This window comes from Peromyscus californicus, unplaced genomic scaffold, assembly GCF_007827085.1.
Source record: "Peromyscus californicus insignis strain IS unplaced genomic scaffold, ASM782708v3 Scaffold_6__1_contigs__length_162567912, whole genome shotgun sequence".
In the NCBI taxonomy this organism is placed as follows: domain Eukaryota; kingdom Metazoa; phylum Chordata; class Mammalia; order Rodentia; family Cricetidae; genus Peromyscus; species Peromyscus californicus.
In genome coordinates this window covers 15,741,806-15,761,605 of record NW_026294584.1, presented here as the reverse complement: position 1 = coordinate 15,761,605, position 19,800 = coordinate 15,741,806, and the positions used below count along the sequence as shown (strand labels likewise).

General features: G+C 39.7%; 2 protein-coding genes across 5 annotated transcripts in view; one reads left to right on the top strand and one right to left on the bottom strand.

The window, feature by feature from the left end:
- The first annotated feature begins 3,323 nt into the window (after positions 1-3,323).
- Fam237b (family with sequence similarity 237 member B) lies at positions 3,324-7,022 on the top strand. Its single transcript, XM_052721995.1, has 2 exons — positions 3,324-3,571; positions 4,737-7,022. The coding sequence occupies exon 2, from the start codon at positions 4,738-4,740 to the stop codon at positions 5,155-5,157; it is 420 nt and encodes a 139-aa protein (XP_052577955.1). The 5' UTR covers positions 3,324-3,571; position 4,737; the 3' UTR covers positions 5,158-7,022.
- Positions 7,023-9,236: 2,214 nt separating this feature from the next.
- Positions 9,237-19,800, bottom strand: part of Cfap69 (cilia and flagella associated protein 69) — a 67,915-nt gene continuing 57,351 nt past the window's right edge. For 3 of the 4 annotated variants that reach the window (XM_052721986.1, XM_052721987.1, XM_052721988.1), the window contains 6 exons: positions 18,812-18,949; positions 17,975-18,051; positions 15,570-15,767; positions 13,114-13,200; positions 12,454-12,558; positions 9,237-11,924 (listed from right to left, as the gene is read on the bottom strand). In XM_052721986.1, the coding sequence (XP_052577946.1) occupies positions 11,757-11,924; positions 12,454-12,558; positions 13,114-13,200; positions 15,570-15,767; positions 17,975-18,051; positions 18,812-18,949 (773 nt within the window). In that variant the 3' untranslated portion in view covers positions 9,237-11,756. Of the gene's footprint in view, positions 11,925-12,453; positions 12,559-13,113; positions 13,201-15,569; positions 15,768-17,974; positions 18,052-18,811; positions 18,950-19,800 lie in introns of those variants that run through there. The other variant, XR_008214635.1, reaches the window with a different exon arrangement.

Genomic DNA, 19,800 nt, shown 5'->3' with positions numbered 1-19,800 from the left:
TGAAGATACCACATACCCGAGTCACAGAACATGGAGAAATCATGCTGGCACGAACCTGAAACTTGATCCTTACTGGCTAACTTTCATAGTGCTTGAAGATGCTATGCAAGCTAGCTACTCGGGAGAAAAAATAATCAAGTCTTCTCCATCTGTGAACCACATCTGCGAGCCACAATAAAGACTGTCCTGGTCTTTACTGTCCTGGTCCATATCCACTGGTGCAATAGTAGCATGAATGTTAGGGGAGTAACCAACCGCTTTCTGATTGGCTTTCAAGCCCACTCCAGAAGGCAGAACTCAATCTTGATACTGGTAACCGGGCCAAAAACGTGGGGCTGCCTAGGCCCTAGGCCCTAGGTCCTAGGGGAGAACCTAGTGCTATTAGCTTGCTAAATGGACATACAGAATGTTTGAAGTTCTCAAAAAAATAAAAGATTTTGTGTGTTATGACTTAGATTATAGTGCCAATTGTGGTCTAATTATGCAGTTTACAGCATTCCTAGTACTGTGTAAAAGTGCTGCCACTTTCTGAAGTGGGTTACATGTGTGAACTTGACAATGAGTTGTCCAGGCATTTGGTAGACATTTCTGGGTGAGTTTGTGAGTTTGATTTAGAGTGAGATTAGTGTTTGAAAGGGCAAACTGAATAAAGCAGATTGCCTTACTGTTCCAATCTGTTGAGCGGGTATCATCCAATCCGCTGAGGGCCTGAGAAAACAAAAAGTCTGAGAAAGGGAGAGTTCGCTCTCTTCCTGATCTTGTGGGATGGGTTATTAGTTCTCTTCTAGCTTTCAGGTCTTTGGAATCCAACGAGAACTGTACCAACAGTTCTCCTGAACCTCTAGTTCTATATTGCATGAGTCGTTTATTTACATTACATCTTTATATGTGTGTGGGTGTGAGAGAGAGTGCACCTTTCTATGAAATACCATTTATGTATAAATATAATTATCCTCTTGGTTCTGGTTCTTTGGAGAACTGTAATATACTTGCTGTGCTCACCATCACTTGATATTCTAAGACTTATTAAGTATTTTATTTGATAGGTATTAGTTAATATCTAATTGTAGTTTTAATTTGTACTTACTTGCTCTCCCATGCCATTATGAATATGCTTATGTGTTCATTATTTTGTGTTATCTGAGAACTGGCTCTTTAAGACCTCAAATTTCAAGCTGGTCACTGGTAGCGCAAGCCTTTAATCCCAGCACTAGAGAGGCAGAAGCAGGTGGATCTCTGTGAGTTTGAGGCCAGCCTGGTCTACCAAGCAAGCTCCAGGACAGCCAGAGCTGTTACTCAGAGAAACCTTGTCTCAAAAAAACAAAACAAAAAACAAACGAACAAACACAAAATGACCTCAGATCTCTATTGGGACATTTATCTTTTTCTTGTTGATTCCACAGAAAGTTCTTGTGGTTTGGCTCCTAATCACAATTACCTTGTGGCTATATGTGCTGAAACACTTTATCCTTTATAATTAAAAAAAAACCTTTGTTTTCCATTTTTTGGGGGACTGGTATTGAGAATTGAACCCAGGGCCTCAGGCATGGTAGGTAAGCATTCTGAACTACAACCCAAGACCTATTTTTTATATTTGTTATAACTTTGAGTAGCATAACAGTAATTTTAAATTAGTCGAATATTATTTTTCTTTTATCTTTACCATTAAAAATCTCTCCCAACTTCAAATCATAAAGATGTTCTTAAGTCTAAAAGTTATGAAATTTCGTTTTTTTACATTCCAATTTTTAATATCCCTAGGATTGAGTTTAGTGATAGTATGAGGAAGTGATCTGAATTCAATTTTTATTCTCTATAGATAACCAAGTTCCAGCTTCGTTTATTTAAAAAAAACACTGTTTTCATATATATTTTGTAATACTCTATACTTCAAGTAATTTGTAGTGGTATAAGGGGAGTGAAGCAATTGAGAAAAGGAACTGGAAAGAAATATATCAACTGTTGCCTACCTCCGTATATTTTATGGCTTTTCTATAAAGAGTTTACAATCTTTGCATTCGGGTACAGTATTTTTTGGAAAATTATTTTTTAACAAAGATATAGGATTTTCATGGTTACTTAACAAAAATAATAGCTAATTCATTTTAGAAGAAACAATTAAGTGGCTAACATTAATTGAATAGTACAAAAAGAGAAAAGTACAAGAAATTGCTTCCTTAAGGTAGTGTGTGTGTGTGTGTGTGTGTGTGTGTGTGTGTGTGTGTGTGAGTGTGTACAGAATCACATGAAATTGGACAGCAGCTTTGATGAGTGGGAGAATTTCATAGAAGGTAACAAAGTTCAAATTTCAGATGAGGTGTTACATTGGGTAACTTTTGATCTGCCTGCTATGAGAGCCCAAGAATAATTGTGACTGAGATACCTAAAACACTGGAGAAGCATATTGGTGTGAGATAGATTTACATGTGTCCTACAAAATCTGAGTAACAAATCGCCCCTTTTTCTCAACTCTGTTTTACACAGGAGCGGGTCCTGGAGGCAGAAGGAACACAGGAAGGATTTAAGGTCAAGATATGAGGTACTATGGTTAACCTTGCTAAAACTCCACTCATGTGAGGAGGAGACCAGGAAAGAACTACTAGTAGCAATTACTTGATGGAGGAATCCTTTTTAGTGTAGAGGAAGGGATAGTGAATTGGGGATGTTGGAATTCGTCTCCATCCTAGCTCAAGAAACCGCAAGGCAGAGACATGCCTAAAGGGAAGAAGAGGTAAACCAGGGCTTTGGTTTGATTTTCTGTCTCATGCATCTTACCATTGCCATGGAGTTCGAGCATAGGAAGCAGGCATAACACCCATGATTATCCTAACGATGAGCCAAGGCTGGACCATAGGCAATACCACCACAGGCATACCATATAAGGGACTTTCTGAAGTCTTTTTTTCTACTGAAGGCTACCGAAAACCGTTCCCAGAGTATTTAGGTACAGGCGAGGTAACGCTTGAGTTTGTGGAGAGGTTAGTGTTAATAATTTAAATGGTGATAAGCTGGAGGTTAAACCCCATCAGGGAGGGTTAGGATTTTTAACAGGTCTCCAGCCTTTAGAGAATTTTCCTGTGGACACGGGCGCGGTCGCTGGGTGCCTAGGGAAGAGAAGATAGCTGCGGGTGGTGACTGCCTACCGCCAACAGGAGTCTCAGAGAACAGAATGAGGGAGCCAGGAAGAAAAGACAGACGTGATCACGAGGAAGCCAAGCCTGGATAGGCCGTAGCGGGAGGAGCGGCGGGGTTCGGGGACCCCCCGAGGGGGCGTGGCCATCCACTGCTGGGCTTGCTCTCCCTAGAAAAGGAGCGCGGTCCTGCTAGGCTGTCTCCAGAGAGGCGCCCGCAACAGAGCCGCCGGCTCAGTGCAAAGGGTCCCCGCTCCCAACCCCTGCCACCCCGGGTCTTGCAACATCGTCTCCACCTTCCTCCTGCGTCCCGGGGTGGGACGTCCTGAGCTTGCACAGACAACCCGGGTCCCCCAGCCAGGAGCCTGCACGGACACCTCCCGTCTGTTCCCGAGCCGGAGGCGCATTCAAGTGCCACCTTGCCAGGACATCCACTGAAGGTACTCGGTTCCCTGGCTCCCGGGAGGGGTCACTCTTCTGCGTCCCATCGAGGCGGCCATAGGTGGAAAGGGCGTTGGTCGGGAAACTAACCAATTGAGAGAGAAAGAAAGTCTTGGAGCCCACCCCTCACATCCTCTTAGATCTGTCACCTGCCACTGCCAGTTCGCTCTACGTGCAATCTGCACAATTTCCGACCGTGTAAAACGACCTGAATATTGTTTAAATCTCTCTCTTCCTTAAAAAGAAGAAATTAGTTTCTTTTAAAGAGAGGAGGAGAAAGTCAGTATGCAGAAAGGAGATGAGTCTTGGGTTCTGTCTGGGTTCCGGATTCTTCACCCCATCCGTCTGAGCTGCTGTTGAGGTGGTGGTGTGTATAGGAGCATTTAGAGCGCCCTCAGTGAGGACGAACACCTATGCGGCAATCTATTGGCAAGTTAGTCTTTGATCTTTACCCATGTGTTCTAGGTCGATTTGCTGAAGAACCAACTGACAGGGAAACTTTGTAGAGAAGCCACTAGAACATGGCACTATTTGCTGACCGTTAGTGACCCTGCACCACCTCATACTCGTCTGTACCCACCTTATCTTCCTGCTTTTCTATGGCTATATCTTCATCTCTAAACTAATCCTAAAGAACCTAAGAAAAGCCAGGACCCCCAGGACAGGGGTGCTTAACAAATATTTTTCAGTGGAAAACAAAACAAAACAAACAAAGTTTTTGAGATATCCAGTGCCCTTAGGGGAGTAGATTTCTAATAATTCAATTAAAACCCAACAAAACCTCTCATAACTCATGTAGAATGAGTTCCACTTTCATCCTCCTGGACAGGGAGACAGGAGACCACATCGCTGAGAAGTGCACTAATCTGTACAGGGAAGATCGCACACATGCTTCCAAGGTTCCCTGCAGCTGTAAAGGACCATGGTGAAATGAAGATCACATCTTCACAAACATACACTAGATTTAAGTGACTCCCAAGACACTTGGTTGTCAAGCCAGAATCATATCCTTTCAAAGGAAGGACTGAGAGTCAGCAACTCAGAGGAAAGCCAACAAATATACATTCAATTTTACCATAAAACATATTTTTAATTTTCTAAGGTTAAATTGATCACTAAGTATTGAATATTTTTCTTTTTAAACTTCTCTTTTTTCTTATATAGGATGGGTGCTGCTGTAAGGAGATGGGTCTACCTTCCCCTGGGCTGCATCGTGCTGTTCAATCTCACAAATGCTGACTTTGAATTTCAAAAGGGAGTGCTAGCCAGCATCAGTCCGGGCATCACAGAAGATGTAGATCTTCAATGCTGGAACACATGCTCTCTGACACTGATAGACCTCAAGGAACTCAAGATAGAGCACAACGTGGATGCCTTCTGGAATTTCATGTTGTTCTTGCAAAAATCTCAGCGGCCTGGGCATTACAGCATCTTCTTAAACATAGCCCAAGACTTCTGGGATATGTACATAGACTGTTTGCTTTCAAGGTCTCACGGAATGGGCAGAAGACAGGTGGTATCTTCCAAGTATAATTTTCCACAGAAAATGACAAGAGGTGATTTGAAGGTATACCTACGGAAGTAGTGATGTGGCTTTATTAAAAAATCAATATTTAGTCCTTCTGGTTATTTCAGGTTTATCAAATAAGCTAGCAAACTTGCCATGTTTAGTTTTTTTTTTTTACATTTTTTTCGTTTTCACATTATTTAGAAATCAGGAGAGTGCTTGATTATAAATGATCTTGGAACATATACATTGCTAGATCATTAAAATCATCTTATTGTTTCCCCATGAGTAGTTCATAAGAAAGCCATATAGTTCTGTATCTATTCATATTGTATGACTTAAATATCAGGCATGTTGTAGCCTTTTGAACAAAACATTTTCAATTGGGTTGCATAGAAGAATGAAATCTTATATTAAGAAATATTAATTTCCCTCAATACTACAGAAACAGATAATAAAACATGTTTTACATTTAGGAAGAAAAACACAAAAAATACCTCAAGCAAGATGCCAACTGAAAGCATAATCCTGTCAGTACTTGTCAAGTCCTGTTGTAATTAAAATTATGATTTTCAGTTCCTTAATCTGGTGGTTTTCTTTCTCTAGATATATAACTGCTTTATTGACAGTGATTGGATTATTTGCAAATATTTAAGTAATTTGTCAAAAATTTGTTATTTAAAAAGCATTTTGTCAAGTTATCTTTGTTTGAAATACTACTTCAAATGAAAATATGATTTTGTTAAACTAGTCAGTAGAGTGAAGTCATAATCAATTTTATAAAGTATCTGGTACCCTAATATTGACTTTAAAACTATTCCCCAACTAAATGCCAGTATCTAAAAGTGATATTTAATCTTGATATAATGTTCTCTTTGCCTTCTGAAATTACATTTCAACACTAATCCATCTTATATATTAAATATTTTTCTATGTATTAAGGACTAAAACCTTTATGGTACAATTCTTTATTTTTTTAAATTTTTGTGTGTGTGTATGGATATGTTCCCTGAGTGTGTGTGTGTGTGTGTGTGTGTGTGTGTGTGTGTGTGTGTGTGTGTGTGTATACTATGGGATGCAGTACCTGCAGAGGCTAGAAGAGCACATTGGATCTCCTGGCACAGGGGTTACAGACAATTATGAATTACCACGTGGGTGCCAAGAATCGAACCCAAATCCTCTGGGAGGGCAGTCAGTGCTCTCAACCTCTGAGCCATCTCTCCAGCCCCTATGGTATAACTGATATTGTCTCAAAATTAAAAAAGGAACAACAAACAAAAATGAAAAAGCTACAGTTTAGCAAAGCACAGCATGATGGAATTTATGCCTTGGTATTATGTTAGTCACATTTTATATTTAGTCATTTTTATATTATTTACAACTCACACTCATATTCCATAAATGGTATGCAGCTTTAGAGAAATATACCAAACAAAAGAATGGCACATAGTAGATGATGAAATTGGAGCAGTGGGAAATGATTACAGGGAACTAATAATACACAGTTATGGTATTAATGATTTTGATTGTATGCATCAAGTCAATAATTTGGGGCTTGAGAGATGGATCAAGTTGGTCAGGCGCTTGTGGCACAAACCTGAGGGCCTAAGGTTAGACACTCAGGCAGAGGAAGGAGCATGTGTCTGCAAGCCCCACACTGGGAGAGGGGAGACGGGAAGACCCGGGGCCTTCCTGAACAGCCAGTCTAATAGAATTGCTGGGCTCGGGGCTCAGTGAGAAGCCTGGTCTCAAAAAATAAAGTGGAGAGTAGTAGAGGAAGATACCCAAAGACGGTCTCTGCCCACCCCCGCCTGCATCTTTGACAAAAAGACCTGCAAACTTGGTGAGATTTCTCAGTTTCCAAGTGAAGAAGGACTCAAAAGCAGTTTGAGGTTTGTGTTTACAAAAAAACCAAAACCAACCAACCAAACAAAACAAACAAAAACCCACCAAACCAGACGGTTAGGAAATCCCCACACTTTTCCAGGACAAAGAACCAATAGAAATCTGCCCTGTAGATTTCCTGATTGGCTACTGTGATGTAAACATTGTTTTCAAGTGTTTTAGATGATGAGGACATGTTTTTCTCTGTGTAAAATGATGTAGGCACAACCAAATTAAATATAAGCAACCTTAAAAAATGGCAAAAATAGTACTAGAAACTATAAATATGTAACCGTGTGATGATTTGACTTGATTCAGGAGTAAACCTTGAATTAAAAGAGGGTGTTTGGACCACTCTTGAAATCCTCGTGAAGTAATACTAGAGCTTTAGTAAGGGTTTTATATACATATACAAATTTAAGGAGGGTACATGAACTGCAAGTTAAGAACCTTCAGTGTTGAAGAAGGAACAAACCATCTGTGGTAGCACATGCCTCTAATCCCAGCACTTGTATTCAGGAGGCAGAAACAGGCAGATCTCTGTGAGTTGGAGGACAGCCTGTTTCACAGAGCGAGGTCCTAGACAGCTAAGGCTACACAAAGAATTCCTGTCTTGAAATACAAAAAAAAAAAAAAAAGAAGAAGAAAAAAATGAACAAACCTCTTAGCTTTTCAAATATTACTTGACAAGTTGCCTTAGATAGGGTTTCTATTTCTGTGAAGAGGCACTATGACCATGGCACTCTTATAAAGGAAAACACTTAATTGGGGCTGACTTACAGTTTCAGAGGTTTAGTACATTATCATCATGGTGGGAAGTATGGTGGAGACATGGTATTGGAGAGGGGCTGAGAGTTCTATGTCTGGATCTTCAGACATCAGGAAGGAACCTCAAAGCCCACCCCCCAGTGACACACTTCCTCCAACAAGGCCACACCTACTCCAACAAGATCACACCTAATAGTGTAACTCCTTATGAGCCTATTAGGCCATTTTCATTCAAACCACCACACAAGTATTATTTCATGTAACCAAGTCTTGCATAATAATATATTAGCTGGGTCACAAACAAAATGAGATTGGAGGTCCAATATTTTTTTGTCCAACATATTTTTAGGTTAAAAATATTTTGCTCATTAAGGAAGGAGCCCTGAGCTCTGGAAATCAGCTGGTACTAATAAGATGACTAAAGTCCATTTTTTTAAAGGCAGGTTGAAGAGGTATCAGGGTTTTCCTTGGAAACAATTTAATGGCTTTCATAATCTGTGCACAAATGATCACAGTTCAATAGTTTAGTGCCATAAAGCAAAATTATGTAATTTGGGTCTAAGATTTATCTGGACAGTTGTCATCAATCACCCATAGTAACTGTAAAAAATCTATTTAGTCAACAATAAACATTTCAGCTTTAATAAAATGAGTGATTAGCCTTCCAACCTAAAATAGATTACAAATAGTCTCCTCATTCTCCTAAATTTTATCCTGTTACACTAGATTATTTAAAAATAATGGCATTGGGCTGGAGAGAAGATTCAGTGGGTAAAGGTGCTTGCCACTAAGGCTGATGACCTGAGTTCCATCCCTAGGACCCTCATTGTGGAAGGAGACAGTTCTGCAAATTATCCACTTGCCCCTATTTGCATGTGATACACATGTAAACACACACACAAATACATTTTTAAAAAAATTTAAAATAAGAACACTTGCTAAAATGAGCTTTGTTTTAGAACAGTTAATTGTAAGCAATTTTAATAATTTAGATACGTTAAAATTTCTCCCAGGAAATTGCCACATCCTGCATTGCTTGGTCCTGGAAACCTGACTGGGTAGATGCGGGAATGAAGAAAGGACAGACACATACAGAAAAAAGCTATGGTCAGCTGGGATGTGTTCTCTCTGATGGAGGGCACCTACTCAGCAAGCAGGAAACTCATTTATCATGTACAGCACAAGGAAGAGGGGGGTCAGCTAGTCTCAGTGGGAGGTCTCTGTCCTGGAGCAGCCTCAGGCTATAATCACTCAGAAGGAGGAAGTTGTGGTTGATGCTTTCTGTATACACTGTCAGTGTTCACACATGGTCCAGGGAGAAGCATTGCCATTTCCTTGAGCTTGACCCAGGGAAGTCTTTGCCATTCCTATGGGTCTGAATCATTGAGAACCATGATATGATGTAGCCGGAAGTTTCTCTGGTTCTGCCTGGTCTGAAGGAATCTCTCCCACCCATGTCCTGCAGCTGTTTGGTCCCAAGTAAACACACAGAGGCTTAGCCCAAGGTCATGGGTGGAGCAAATACCACTACAATATGCTGTACTAACATCAACAACACATACTCACTCAGTACTGCATCTGCTCCCCACAGTAAATCGCAAAAATCATGTCCTCATCTGTATAGAAAAACTCACTCCTGTTTGTCCTTCATTCATTCAGCAAATGCTCACTGAGGTAGAGAAATATTGGCGAACGATCTAGACACAATCTTTGATGCTCAGAGTTTTCATCACAATCAGACAAAAGGTGGAAAAACAGTAACAATAAATTCAAAGGCAGTTCAATGACATAAAAATATGTTAAAAGAATTCCAAAATGGTATTGAGGAGCAGGGGTATGGGGACATACTATTTCTTTTTCTTACTTTATACAAATTATCCGATGAAGTCAGCTATTTTTTTTTTTAAGCCAGCATTTTTTTGTAGTTGTACTGTCTAGGCTCAAAATTTGTTTCATGGGTTTGGGTTTATGCAGAGTTCATTTAACAACACATAACTGATGAGTTTCCAGAGACCTTAAGGATACCAAACAGCTAATTCTGATTCCCAAACACAAGTTTTATTTACCTGATTAGTACACATTTCAGTTTCAAAGCTTGACTCATGGAAGAAAATCCTGCCCACCTCTCGGGCAGGGCAGCCTAGACAGCATATCCACTAGGACTCAAGAGGAGCGTGAACAGGATATAAATAAAGAAAAGCAGAAAAGTTTGTGATGCTATTGGAGAGGTGGTCTCCCTGGCTCACTGTGTGATGGCTGGACCTATGCCAGACAAATGTCTTAGACCTGTCTACCATCTCTATGGTCTCTGCAGTAAGCACCATTACTGCTTTCCATCAGCCTATACTTCTTCATGTGGTAAATATGTTAGAAAATAACCTGTCTTATTTTGCCTTCTCTCTTCCTAATGAGTGGCAGAACAGTCTGTGGACATTAGATAATCCTGATGGTGACCAGTCTAAATCAATCTGGAGATAACATTGTACTATGTGCAAAACTGATACTCAGCTCCATCATATCAATTTCCCAATAACGTGTTTATATTTATACCATGGTACTTTTGCCTTATAACTGGAGAAAAGCTATAATTACTTTGAAGTATTTATATTCAAACTACTTTAACATGCTTGGCATTACTTGCATAGTATCCTGTGGGGCTATTCTTCCGTTCGAGGTCAGGGTACTGCTGCATTTGAAGACCTCAAAAGAAAGGCTGCAAGAGTCAAGGCCACACCACTAACTTACTTACTGAGGTGTTGATCATAATAGTAAATTATACAAGTTTTCTCCCTTGCCTTTGGGGAACTAAGAGTCTGGGGAAATTCATAGTCTACAAATGCTGTGACGACTCATTGCTCTTAGCTATGGACACTGCATAAGGATTCTGGTTGTGTCTGAGACAGAAATGAGGCATTATTTGGTGCTGTTTGTATGACCAACATCTCATGTTGTTCTTCTATCTGTTCCCCCACACACTACTTGTCACTTCCCCATTAGAGAAATAGTATTAGAAATAGCTTCAAACTTTTATTTACTTAAGATTTTTATTTATCTGTTTTGTGCATATGGGAGTTTTGCCTGCATGTATGTCTGTGCATGTGGGTGTCTGGTACTTGAGGAGACTAGAAGAGGAATCAGGTCCTATGGGACTGTGTATAGATGGTTGTGAACCGCCATGTGGGAACTGGGAATTAAACCTAGGTATCTCTGGAAGAGTATCCAGTGTTTTTAACCACTGAGCCATCTCTCCAGCTCAACTTTGAAAAGTTACATATTAATAGTAAAACCATCTGTACCCTCATTTTTATTTTTGCTGTATAGCTTGTGACTGACACTGCCCTCTATAATAGATACATTTATTTTCTATTTTCACCAACATATTATTTGCTGTTCCTGGTGTTCATGTGTCCATCTGATGATAGCACCTTGATTCCTGACTCCATTCAGGTATGTTAGATAATTTTGGACTGTTTATGGCTCCACAAGCAAGGAGTACTCAGATCTGGCTGACTTCAAGGTGAGGTGTTCCAGAGTGGGCATGTGACCAACCAATGGCTCCAAGATGTAGAGTGAGCTGCACAAATTGAGAAACATGCATTCACTCTTCTCCACTGGAAGATCGTAAGTTGGGGCTGCTGAAGGAAATCCCTACAAAGCCAGTTTCAGTCCTTTGGTTCAACAATGCCTACAATCTACATTACTCAGGAAGGGAGACACAAAGTCCATATAAATGTCCTTCAGGGTAGACTATTTGAAGTAATTGATATCTAGCCAAAATCCTAACTGATAAACAAATTTTACAGTTTCAGTTAAGGGACCAACAGTTTTTTTCCAAAGATAATGGTGACCACTTTTCTGATACATATGTTGATGTTTTCAATAAAAAATAAATGGTATTATCCTGACTTTAATTTTATAATATTTTACTAAAATAGTTATTCTAAATGTTGCCTTACATTTGAATATAAATATACATTTAGCTACAAAGTTATGGGTAGAATCTTTCAAGAAGGTTCTGGAGCACTTCATGTGGGGACGTTCTTCTTTGGCTCATTCACAGCCTTCGCCTTGACCCGCTGCAGAGCCCCTCCTCGGATAGGTAGTTTTCTGAGAGCGATGTCTGTGTCAGCCAGAGGTCCCCCCAGTAACCGGGCAGGAGTGCTTTCCACCGTCACCACCCGACCTGAAGGTACCTGGAAGAGGAAAAGACACATATCTCAAAGTCTACTTATAAGCCTTTTTGATAACAAAAAGCCCACATAACCTGTGGTTTGCTCTGGAATAGACACCAAGTATAACAGAAACAGTGTGACATAAGAGAGAGACAAGGACTTTGGTGACAAGAAAGTGGGCTTGAATTCTTCTATCACTCATTAGTTTTGTGGCCAGGGACAAACTGCTCAACAGAGATCACTAAGAAACTGGAATGTGTCACAGGTCTACTTCTGGGCAAAGGAAGTGGCTTATCCTATAAGCAAGACACAACCAATGCACCGACCAGCTATGGCAGCAACTTCTTAGGAAACCTGGGGGGCTGTGTCTGCTCTAACCTGGCACTGGTGGACTAGGGGAAGATGGGAAGTAACTTGGAGACAGCCTTAATGATGGAAAATTTGAACAACAAAAAGCAAAATATACAAGGCAAAATTTCCTATAGAAATAACATCTTGGCAGCCCAAACTTCTTATCTATTAAGAAAGAGATGTGGAAAAAAAATCTTACCGTTGTATTAAGACCTTTAATAACTGTTTGGTGAAATATTGCATTTTGTGGTCGTTCACTGTATTTAGAGGATTCTATAGCCTTTTCCTGGAGCCTTTTTGCTTTCTGGAGATTTTTAAATTATAAAGAAAACAGTATTAATTGCTAGAAAAGCATGATGGATGTACATTTGCTTTCCTATACCCCATGCTGCTGCTTATAGAAATGGGATCCTTCAGTAAGAAGGCTCAGAATGGGGAGCAGGACACAGCTCTCTCTGGCTTACTCCTGGCTGGTTTTCATTTGTAAAATGTGCTTTCAATTGTCAGTCTAAGAGGCAGGCAAGGATCTAACAGTGGTAGTATCCTACAGAACATTACTAGAAAAGTGGAAATAAATATTCATTCTTCAAAAAAACACTGTCCTTAAGACTGGCTGGTTGAGCTGGCGGTGGTGGCGCACGCCTTTAATCCCAGCACCTGGGAGGCAGAGGCAGGCAGATCTCTGTGAGTTCGAGGCCAGCCTGGGCTACAGAGTGAGTTCCAGGAAAGGCGCAAAGCTACACAGAGAAACCCTGTCTCGAAAAACCAAAAAACCAAAAAAACAAAAAACAAAAAAAACCCTCTGTCCTTATGACTGGCTGGTTGTTGTGTGTAACAGGAAGTGCTTTAAAGATCCTACCTTTAATGTTTTAGCATTTGACGTTCTAGCCAAGAAGTTTGTCCAGGATTTGTTAGCCAGTTCTCTCTGCTTATGTGTGGCCTGTATCTGAAACAAATAAGAAAATTAGGAATTTCAGTTTCTATGAAACACACCAAAGGCCTTGGAAGTCCCCATTTTAAAGGAAGTGCCTCATTTTGCTAAAGGAAAATTTGAGGCTGACTAAAAAAGAAATTAGAATATAACTTAATTTTAAAAACAAGTGTTTTGGGGAATATTGGTACAAGCCTTTACTCTGAGCACTCTGGAAACAGAGGTAGGCAGAAATATTTTAGTTTTAGGCTAGCCTGCTCTACAAAGTGAGTTCTAGGACAATCAGAGCTACATAGAAACCTTGTCTCAAAAAACAACCAACCAACCAAAAAAGTCTTAAAATGAAAAAGGTTATTCATTTTGTGGTTAAAGTTTGAACTACTTTCCATGGAAAGTAAAGCAAACTGCTGAAAACATTTTAATAATAAGCATTCTCAGCAAGACTGGATACTTCACATAGTTCCTGTTTGTGAAGACATTATAGTCCCGAGAATACTAAATGCAGGATTTAAAGAGAAAGTCACAGGTGAAAATAAAGGGATTCTGCTGCCACTGATCACTAGTTTAGACAAAATTATATTGGCAAAACTACTTTTAATCTCTGACTGCAACAAGATAAGCAATTTTGTGAGACTGCGAGTTTGTTGTGAGACTGTACTCTAGAAGGGCAACTACTAAGCAGCAACTCTATTTCTTAATAGGCTCCCCATCAAATGTCTAATCAGAGGATGCATGCCATCAGTGTGTATTGTGTATCATACAAATATACATAATATCATTATAAATACAATATTTTAGGGCTACTTAAGAACTGCTAAAAAAGTGGGGACAGAGGTATGACAATAAATATTCAGTCAAAACAGCAAAGGTTCTGCAGTTCAAAAGAACTAGTGGTCAAGAGGCAGCCTAAGTTCCATCTTTTCTTCTTGGTTCTGAGCAGATCAGTCAGCTTATAGCAGCACTCACGTCGTAAAAACCTTGTGCAAGCAAAACTTTGAAGCAATTAGCTGTGGAGTGGCATTCCACCGGTGAATGGACATAGGTCCTAAGCTGTAGAATCAAACATTCAATAGTCTACGTGGAAAGATCAGGCAATAGACAACACTTCGGAGATCATCTCAAGGAGCCATAGGTGCTTAACTAGTTATAGAGAACCAAGATGAAGTGACATCTCTGGTGACATCTCTCTGTCTATGGATGACATTGTTTAAATGCCTCTTAGGTGGTAAAACAAGCAAACAAACTACGTTGCAGTTTCTCACCTGTGCAAAGTTTTAGGGAAGGCTGCTATTTTCCTGGCTGACTTCTCTGTTTAGTAAAGTCAGACCAGTTTACGTAGGCATGTACAGAATCAATGCTCGTACGTGTTTTGGAATTGAGGTGAGGATGAAGCTGAGGGATGGATAAGCTTATAGATGGTAAGACAGTAAAGGTCTGTGACAGAATGAGGTGTGAAAGACAACTTTATCTCCATTACAGGTAAACTGCCAGAATATATTAAAAGTAAATATTTGGTTTTTTTTATTTTATGTGCATTGGTGTTTTGCCTGCATTCATGTCTGTTCGAGGGTGTTGGATCTCCTGGAATTGGAGTTATGGACAGTGTGAGCTGCCATGTAAGTACCGGGAATTGAACCCAGGTCCTCTGGAACAGCAGCAGCTGCTCTTAACCATTGAGCTATCTCTCAAGCTCCCCTGAAAAGTATATATTTAACCAGGTTACAACTTTTAGAACCCTTTTGGACATTTCCAAGAATACAAGTGTGTCAAGTATCTCTTTACTTTGTAAAACATAAGCATATGGATAAACTTACAGGGCTGGGGAGAGAACTCAGTCAGTGAATGGCTTGTTGTGCAAGCATGCAGACCTGAGTTCCCATTTCTAGAACCTACAGGAAAAGCCTGGCATGGCAGCCTGTGACAGTAAGCCCAGTGATGGGGAGGAAGAGACAGGAGGATCTCTGGGATTTCCTGGCCATCAATCCAGCTCAACTGGTAGATTCTGGCTCAGAGAAAACCTTGTGGAGAGTGATTAAGAAAGATACTGAACAACCACCTCTAGCTTCCACATTTATGTACAAACCTCCATGCACATAAGTGTGTAAACAAGCATATACCACATATATACACAGAAAAAGAAAACGAGAAATTAAATTATAATGCAAAACCAACACTGAAAACAGTGATTAGATTTAAATTCTTAACTCCACAGTTTCTTTTAAAATTGCACAAAGACATTGAAAATAGCTATTAGATAAAGGAAAATAATTCAGTGTTGAAATAGTCACAAATAAGACAAATCTATTTTATGGATAACTTCATCTACTTTATACACTGATATTAACAACTTGTGCCTCAAAGGCTCAGGGGTATCCTTGGCTTACTTTTGCATATACTCTTTGTTCATTTTGCACATCTTGGCGTGCTTGGCTTTCAATCATCTCACTTTGCAGGGAAGCGACCATCTTTCCAATATTTTCTGTTGCTGCTGTAATAGATTCCAAAGACATTTTATCTGACGTGACTAGTCTTAACTTTTCCAATTTTATTTCTTCACATACTTCATTCCATATTTCTCCAATCTGTTGTGGCAAAGTTTAAGTTGAGAATTTTAAATTAACAAAAGTAAGTGAAAAATTTTTACATAATTCTTTATGTAGTGGTTATTTTGTTAATGTTTAAGCTTTTCCTAATTTACTTCTTGGGAATAAGTTAGATGTGCTGAGAATGATATGGGTACCAGCTACACCTGAGTATTCTGGTTTATAGTTAATTCCCTTTCATAGCTGCAGAAACTGCTTTTCAAGCTTGGCTTTCTGAAGTATTGATGCTATTACTCCTTACAGCTCTCTACTGTAGGCTAGGTCATGCTGAATCGGGAGGAAGGGGCGGGCAGGGAGGAGGAAGTCTGAGAGCCTGGGACGTGTGACTCCCAGAAAAGGTGCATGCGGTCACAGCCACTGGTCAGCTTATACGTACAACTACTCTGTTGTATAACTGTGAAGTGCATGCGGTCACAGCCACTGGCCAGCTTATATGTACAACTACTCTGTTGTATAACTGTGAAGTGCATATGGTCACAGCCACTAGTCAGCTTATATGTACAACTACTCTGTTGTATATCTGTGAAGTACATGCGGTCACAGCCACTGGTCAGCTTATATGTACAACTACTCTGTTGCCTAGAGGTGTATGCAGTCACAGCCACTGGTCAGCTTATATGTACAACTACTCTGTTGTATATCTGTGAGGCATTGTGGCTCTGTCCGTTGTATAAAATCTTGTCTTGTAAAAGAAATGCAAAGCTGGTCTTCACCTACGAGCAAAGGCATATAACTGAATGAATCTCAAGCTTTTAACTCCATACTTTCATTATGCTAACATCTCCATTAAGCAAGGTATTAGATTATATTGAAAAAAAAATAGAGAAACAGTTGTATCATCTAAAACAGGAATACAACCAGATTTTGCTTTCATTTGAAAAAAGACTTCTTCATTCACAACATCCAAATATATAATACACACTGAAATAAAATGTTTACTTCAGAAGATTTTCCTGAGACTTCAAGAACATTTATTTACTCAGTTCACTTAGCGGAGAACTAAGCAACCTGGTTGTTTTTATATGAGATTTGATTAATGACATAAAGAAACGATAAAGAATACTTTGGCAAGTAGTAACACTTTAATAAGCAATACCTTGCTTAACTTTGGCTCTACTACTTTCCAAACGGTAAATGTTTTAAAAATCCCATTAGCCTTCAGAATGACTCTGTAATAGTCATCTCTTGTATGCTAACAGTTGGGCTGACTGAGAATTTCATACATGCATGTAATGTATCTATCAAGTCCACCCCCATTCCTCTCCTCACTCCTCTATTACCTTCTCCTAATATTCCCTCTCAGCTCCATGTGTTCCCTTTTAGAACAAACTGCCAACCCACGGAATCCACCTAGTATTATCAGTATATGTATGAGAGTAGGGCCATCTACCAGAGCATGTGTAACCTGGGGGGGGGGGGGTATCCCAAAGAAAACAGACCCTCCCTCTCCAAGCTGCTGTCGGTTGCCAATAGCTCCTCAGCTAGGGGTGGAATTCTCTGACCACCTCCCTGCTCCGTGCTGGGACTTTGGTTTTCTCTTGTCCAGGCTTTGTGCATGCGGTCACAGTCACTGGTCAGCTTATACATACAACTACTCTGTTGCATATCTGCGAGGTGCATGAGGTCACAGCCACTGGTCAGCTTATACATACAACTACTCTGTTGCATATCTGTGAGGTGCATGCGGTCACAGCCACTGGTCAGCTTATACGTACAACTACTCTGTTGTATAACTGTGAAGTGCATGCGGTCACAGCCACTGGCCAGCTTATATGTACAACTACTCTGTTGTATAACTATGAAGTGCATATGGTCACAGCCACTGGTCAGCTTATACGTACAACTACTCTGTTGTATATCTGTGAAGTACATGCAGTCACAGCCACTGGTCAGCTTATATGTACAACTACTCTGTTGCCTAGAGGTGTATGCAGTCACAGCCACTGGTCAGCTTATATGTACAACTACTCTGTTGTATATCTGTGAGGCATTGTGGCTCTGTCCGTTGTATAAAATCTTGTCTTGTAAAAGAAATGCAAAGAATGGCTTGAGTTTTATATCATATCATATAAAAAATAGAAAAAGAATACTAGACTATGTGAACAATTGTACCAGTTATGGACACATTTTTATTTCCCAACTTATTTTTGATCTAATAGATTTTAAGTTATTAAAACAGTACTTACTTTAAAATCAAGGTATCTGTGTATTATACAGAGGGTGACAAAATCTTCTGCAGATAGGCCAGGTAAGTTTTCAAAATCTATCAAATTTTTTTCAGAGAGAATTATTTTAATAGGAGCAAATGATTTCAAGATTTGTATTTCTATTATAAAAACAAATGCAAACATAATACACTCCCACAACCAATCCTTCTGCAGGTTATCCTTACATAGTCATTAGCAAGAATTCATTCTTTCTGGACCATGGTCATAGAGTTTTACTATTAGAAGCTAAAGAGCAAATGAGAATTTTTCCCTTAATAGAAAGAAAAGACTTTGAAAATTGAGATAATTCAGAATGCTAATGTTTAAGCCTAAATATCTGAATTAACTGCTTGTGGTCCTGCTACACACTGAAATTGCCTGGAAAGCCAAACAAACAAACAAACAAACAAAACTCAAAAAAAACCCAAAACTTCTCTTTGGACTCCACACTCCAAAATTCTAACTTTTAAAAAATTACTATTTTGCTGGGTGGGGGTTGCACACGCCTTTTAATCCCAGCACTTGGAAGGCAGAGCCTCTGTGTGTTTGAGGCCAGCCTAGTCTATAGAGCGAGATCCAAGATAGGCACTAAAACTACACAGAGAAACCCTGTATCACAAAAATAAAACCAAAAAAAATTATTCTCTCATATATTGCACCCTGGCCACAGTTTAACCTGGGCACTGGGGTCAGGAGGGATCATGCATTTATTGTACAAAGGGACTTTATTCATGAGTGTCACGTGGACTCTGCAGCAGAAGCAAGTGCAGGGATACTCGTCACACAGACAGCCTTGTGAATTTCAGGGTTTCTTACCCAGTTTTCCCAGCACAGCATAAATTTTTGCTCTGATATTCTCGGCGACATCCATAACTGCAACAGATGGGCAGTTAGCGGGCAGGGGTGTGATCTTTTGTTCTTCTTGAAAACTAGTAAACAGAGGTTTCTTTGTATCTAGTCATTGTGTATCATGAAACATAGAAGGAAGAGATAAAACTACAGTCAATATTTGATATTTCATTCTCTACATAAAATGGATCAAAACATAAAGATATATTTAAAATTTAAAACAAAAACATAGTGCCTTGTTCTTTCTTTTTTTAAGTTCTGGGAGTCCACCCCAGGACTGGTAAGCAGGCACTCTATCACTGACCCCCCTGCTACCTGCCAGGCCATGGCTACTACTTTGAAAGCATAATCAGTATATTTTTCCCATTCTGTGGCACAACTTACAGCTTTGACTTTTCTTATTTATGTAAGATAAAAAAATTACAGCTACTTTGGGAATAATGATGCATGCTTTCAACCCCAGCACCTGAGGGACAGAAGCAGGTGAATCTCTATGAGTCTGAGGCTAGCCTGGTCTACACAGAGAGTCTCAGGACAGCAGGCTACATAGGGTGACTCCATCTCAAAAGAAAAAAAACACAGCTATAGTTTTAATTTTTTTTTTTTAAGATTTACTTATGTGTGTATGCCTGGGTGTGTTTATGCTTCATGTATGGGAGTGTCAGTGGAGGCCACCAGAGGGAGCTGGCCTTCAGAAACTGGAGGGAGAGGCAGTTGTGAACCACCTGACCAGGCGACTGGATTCAAACTCAGGTCCTCTGGATGAGCAGCAAGCGTTCTTAACTGCTGAGCCCTTTCTCCAGCCTATAGTCATAGCTTCTCTAAAGATGAAAGCTGAATGTAAACCATTTGTCAAATTTAGTTTTAGAGATGGGATAATGTCAGATCAATAGTGATACAACAATTTTGATTAGTTTCTATAAATTATGCCATAAAGAGAAAAGCTTTCTCATGAT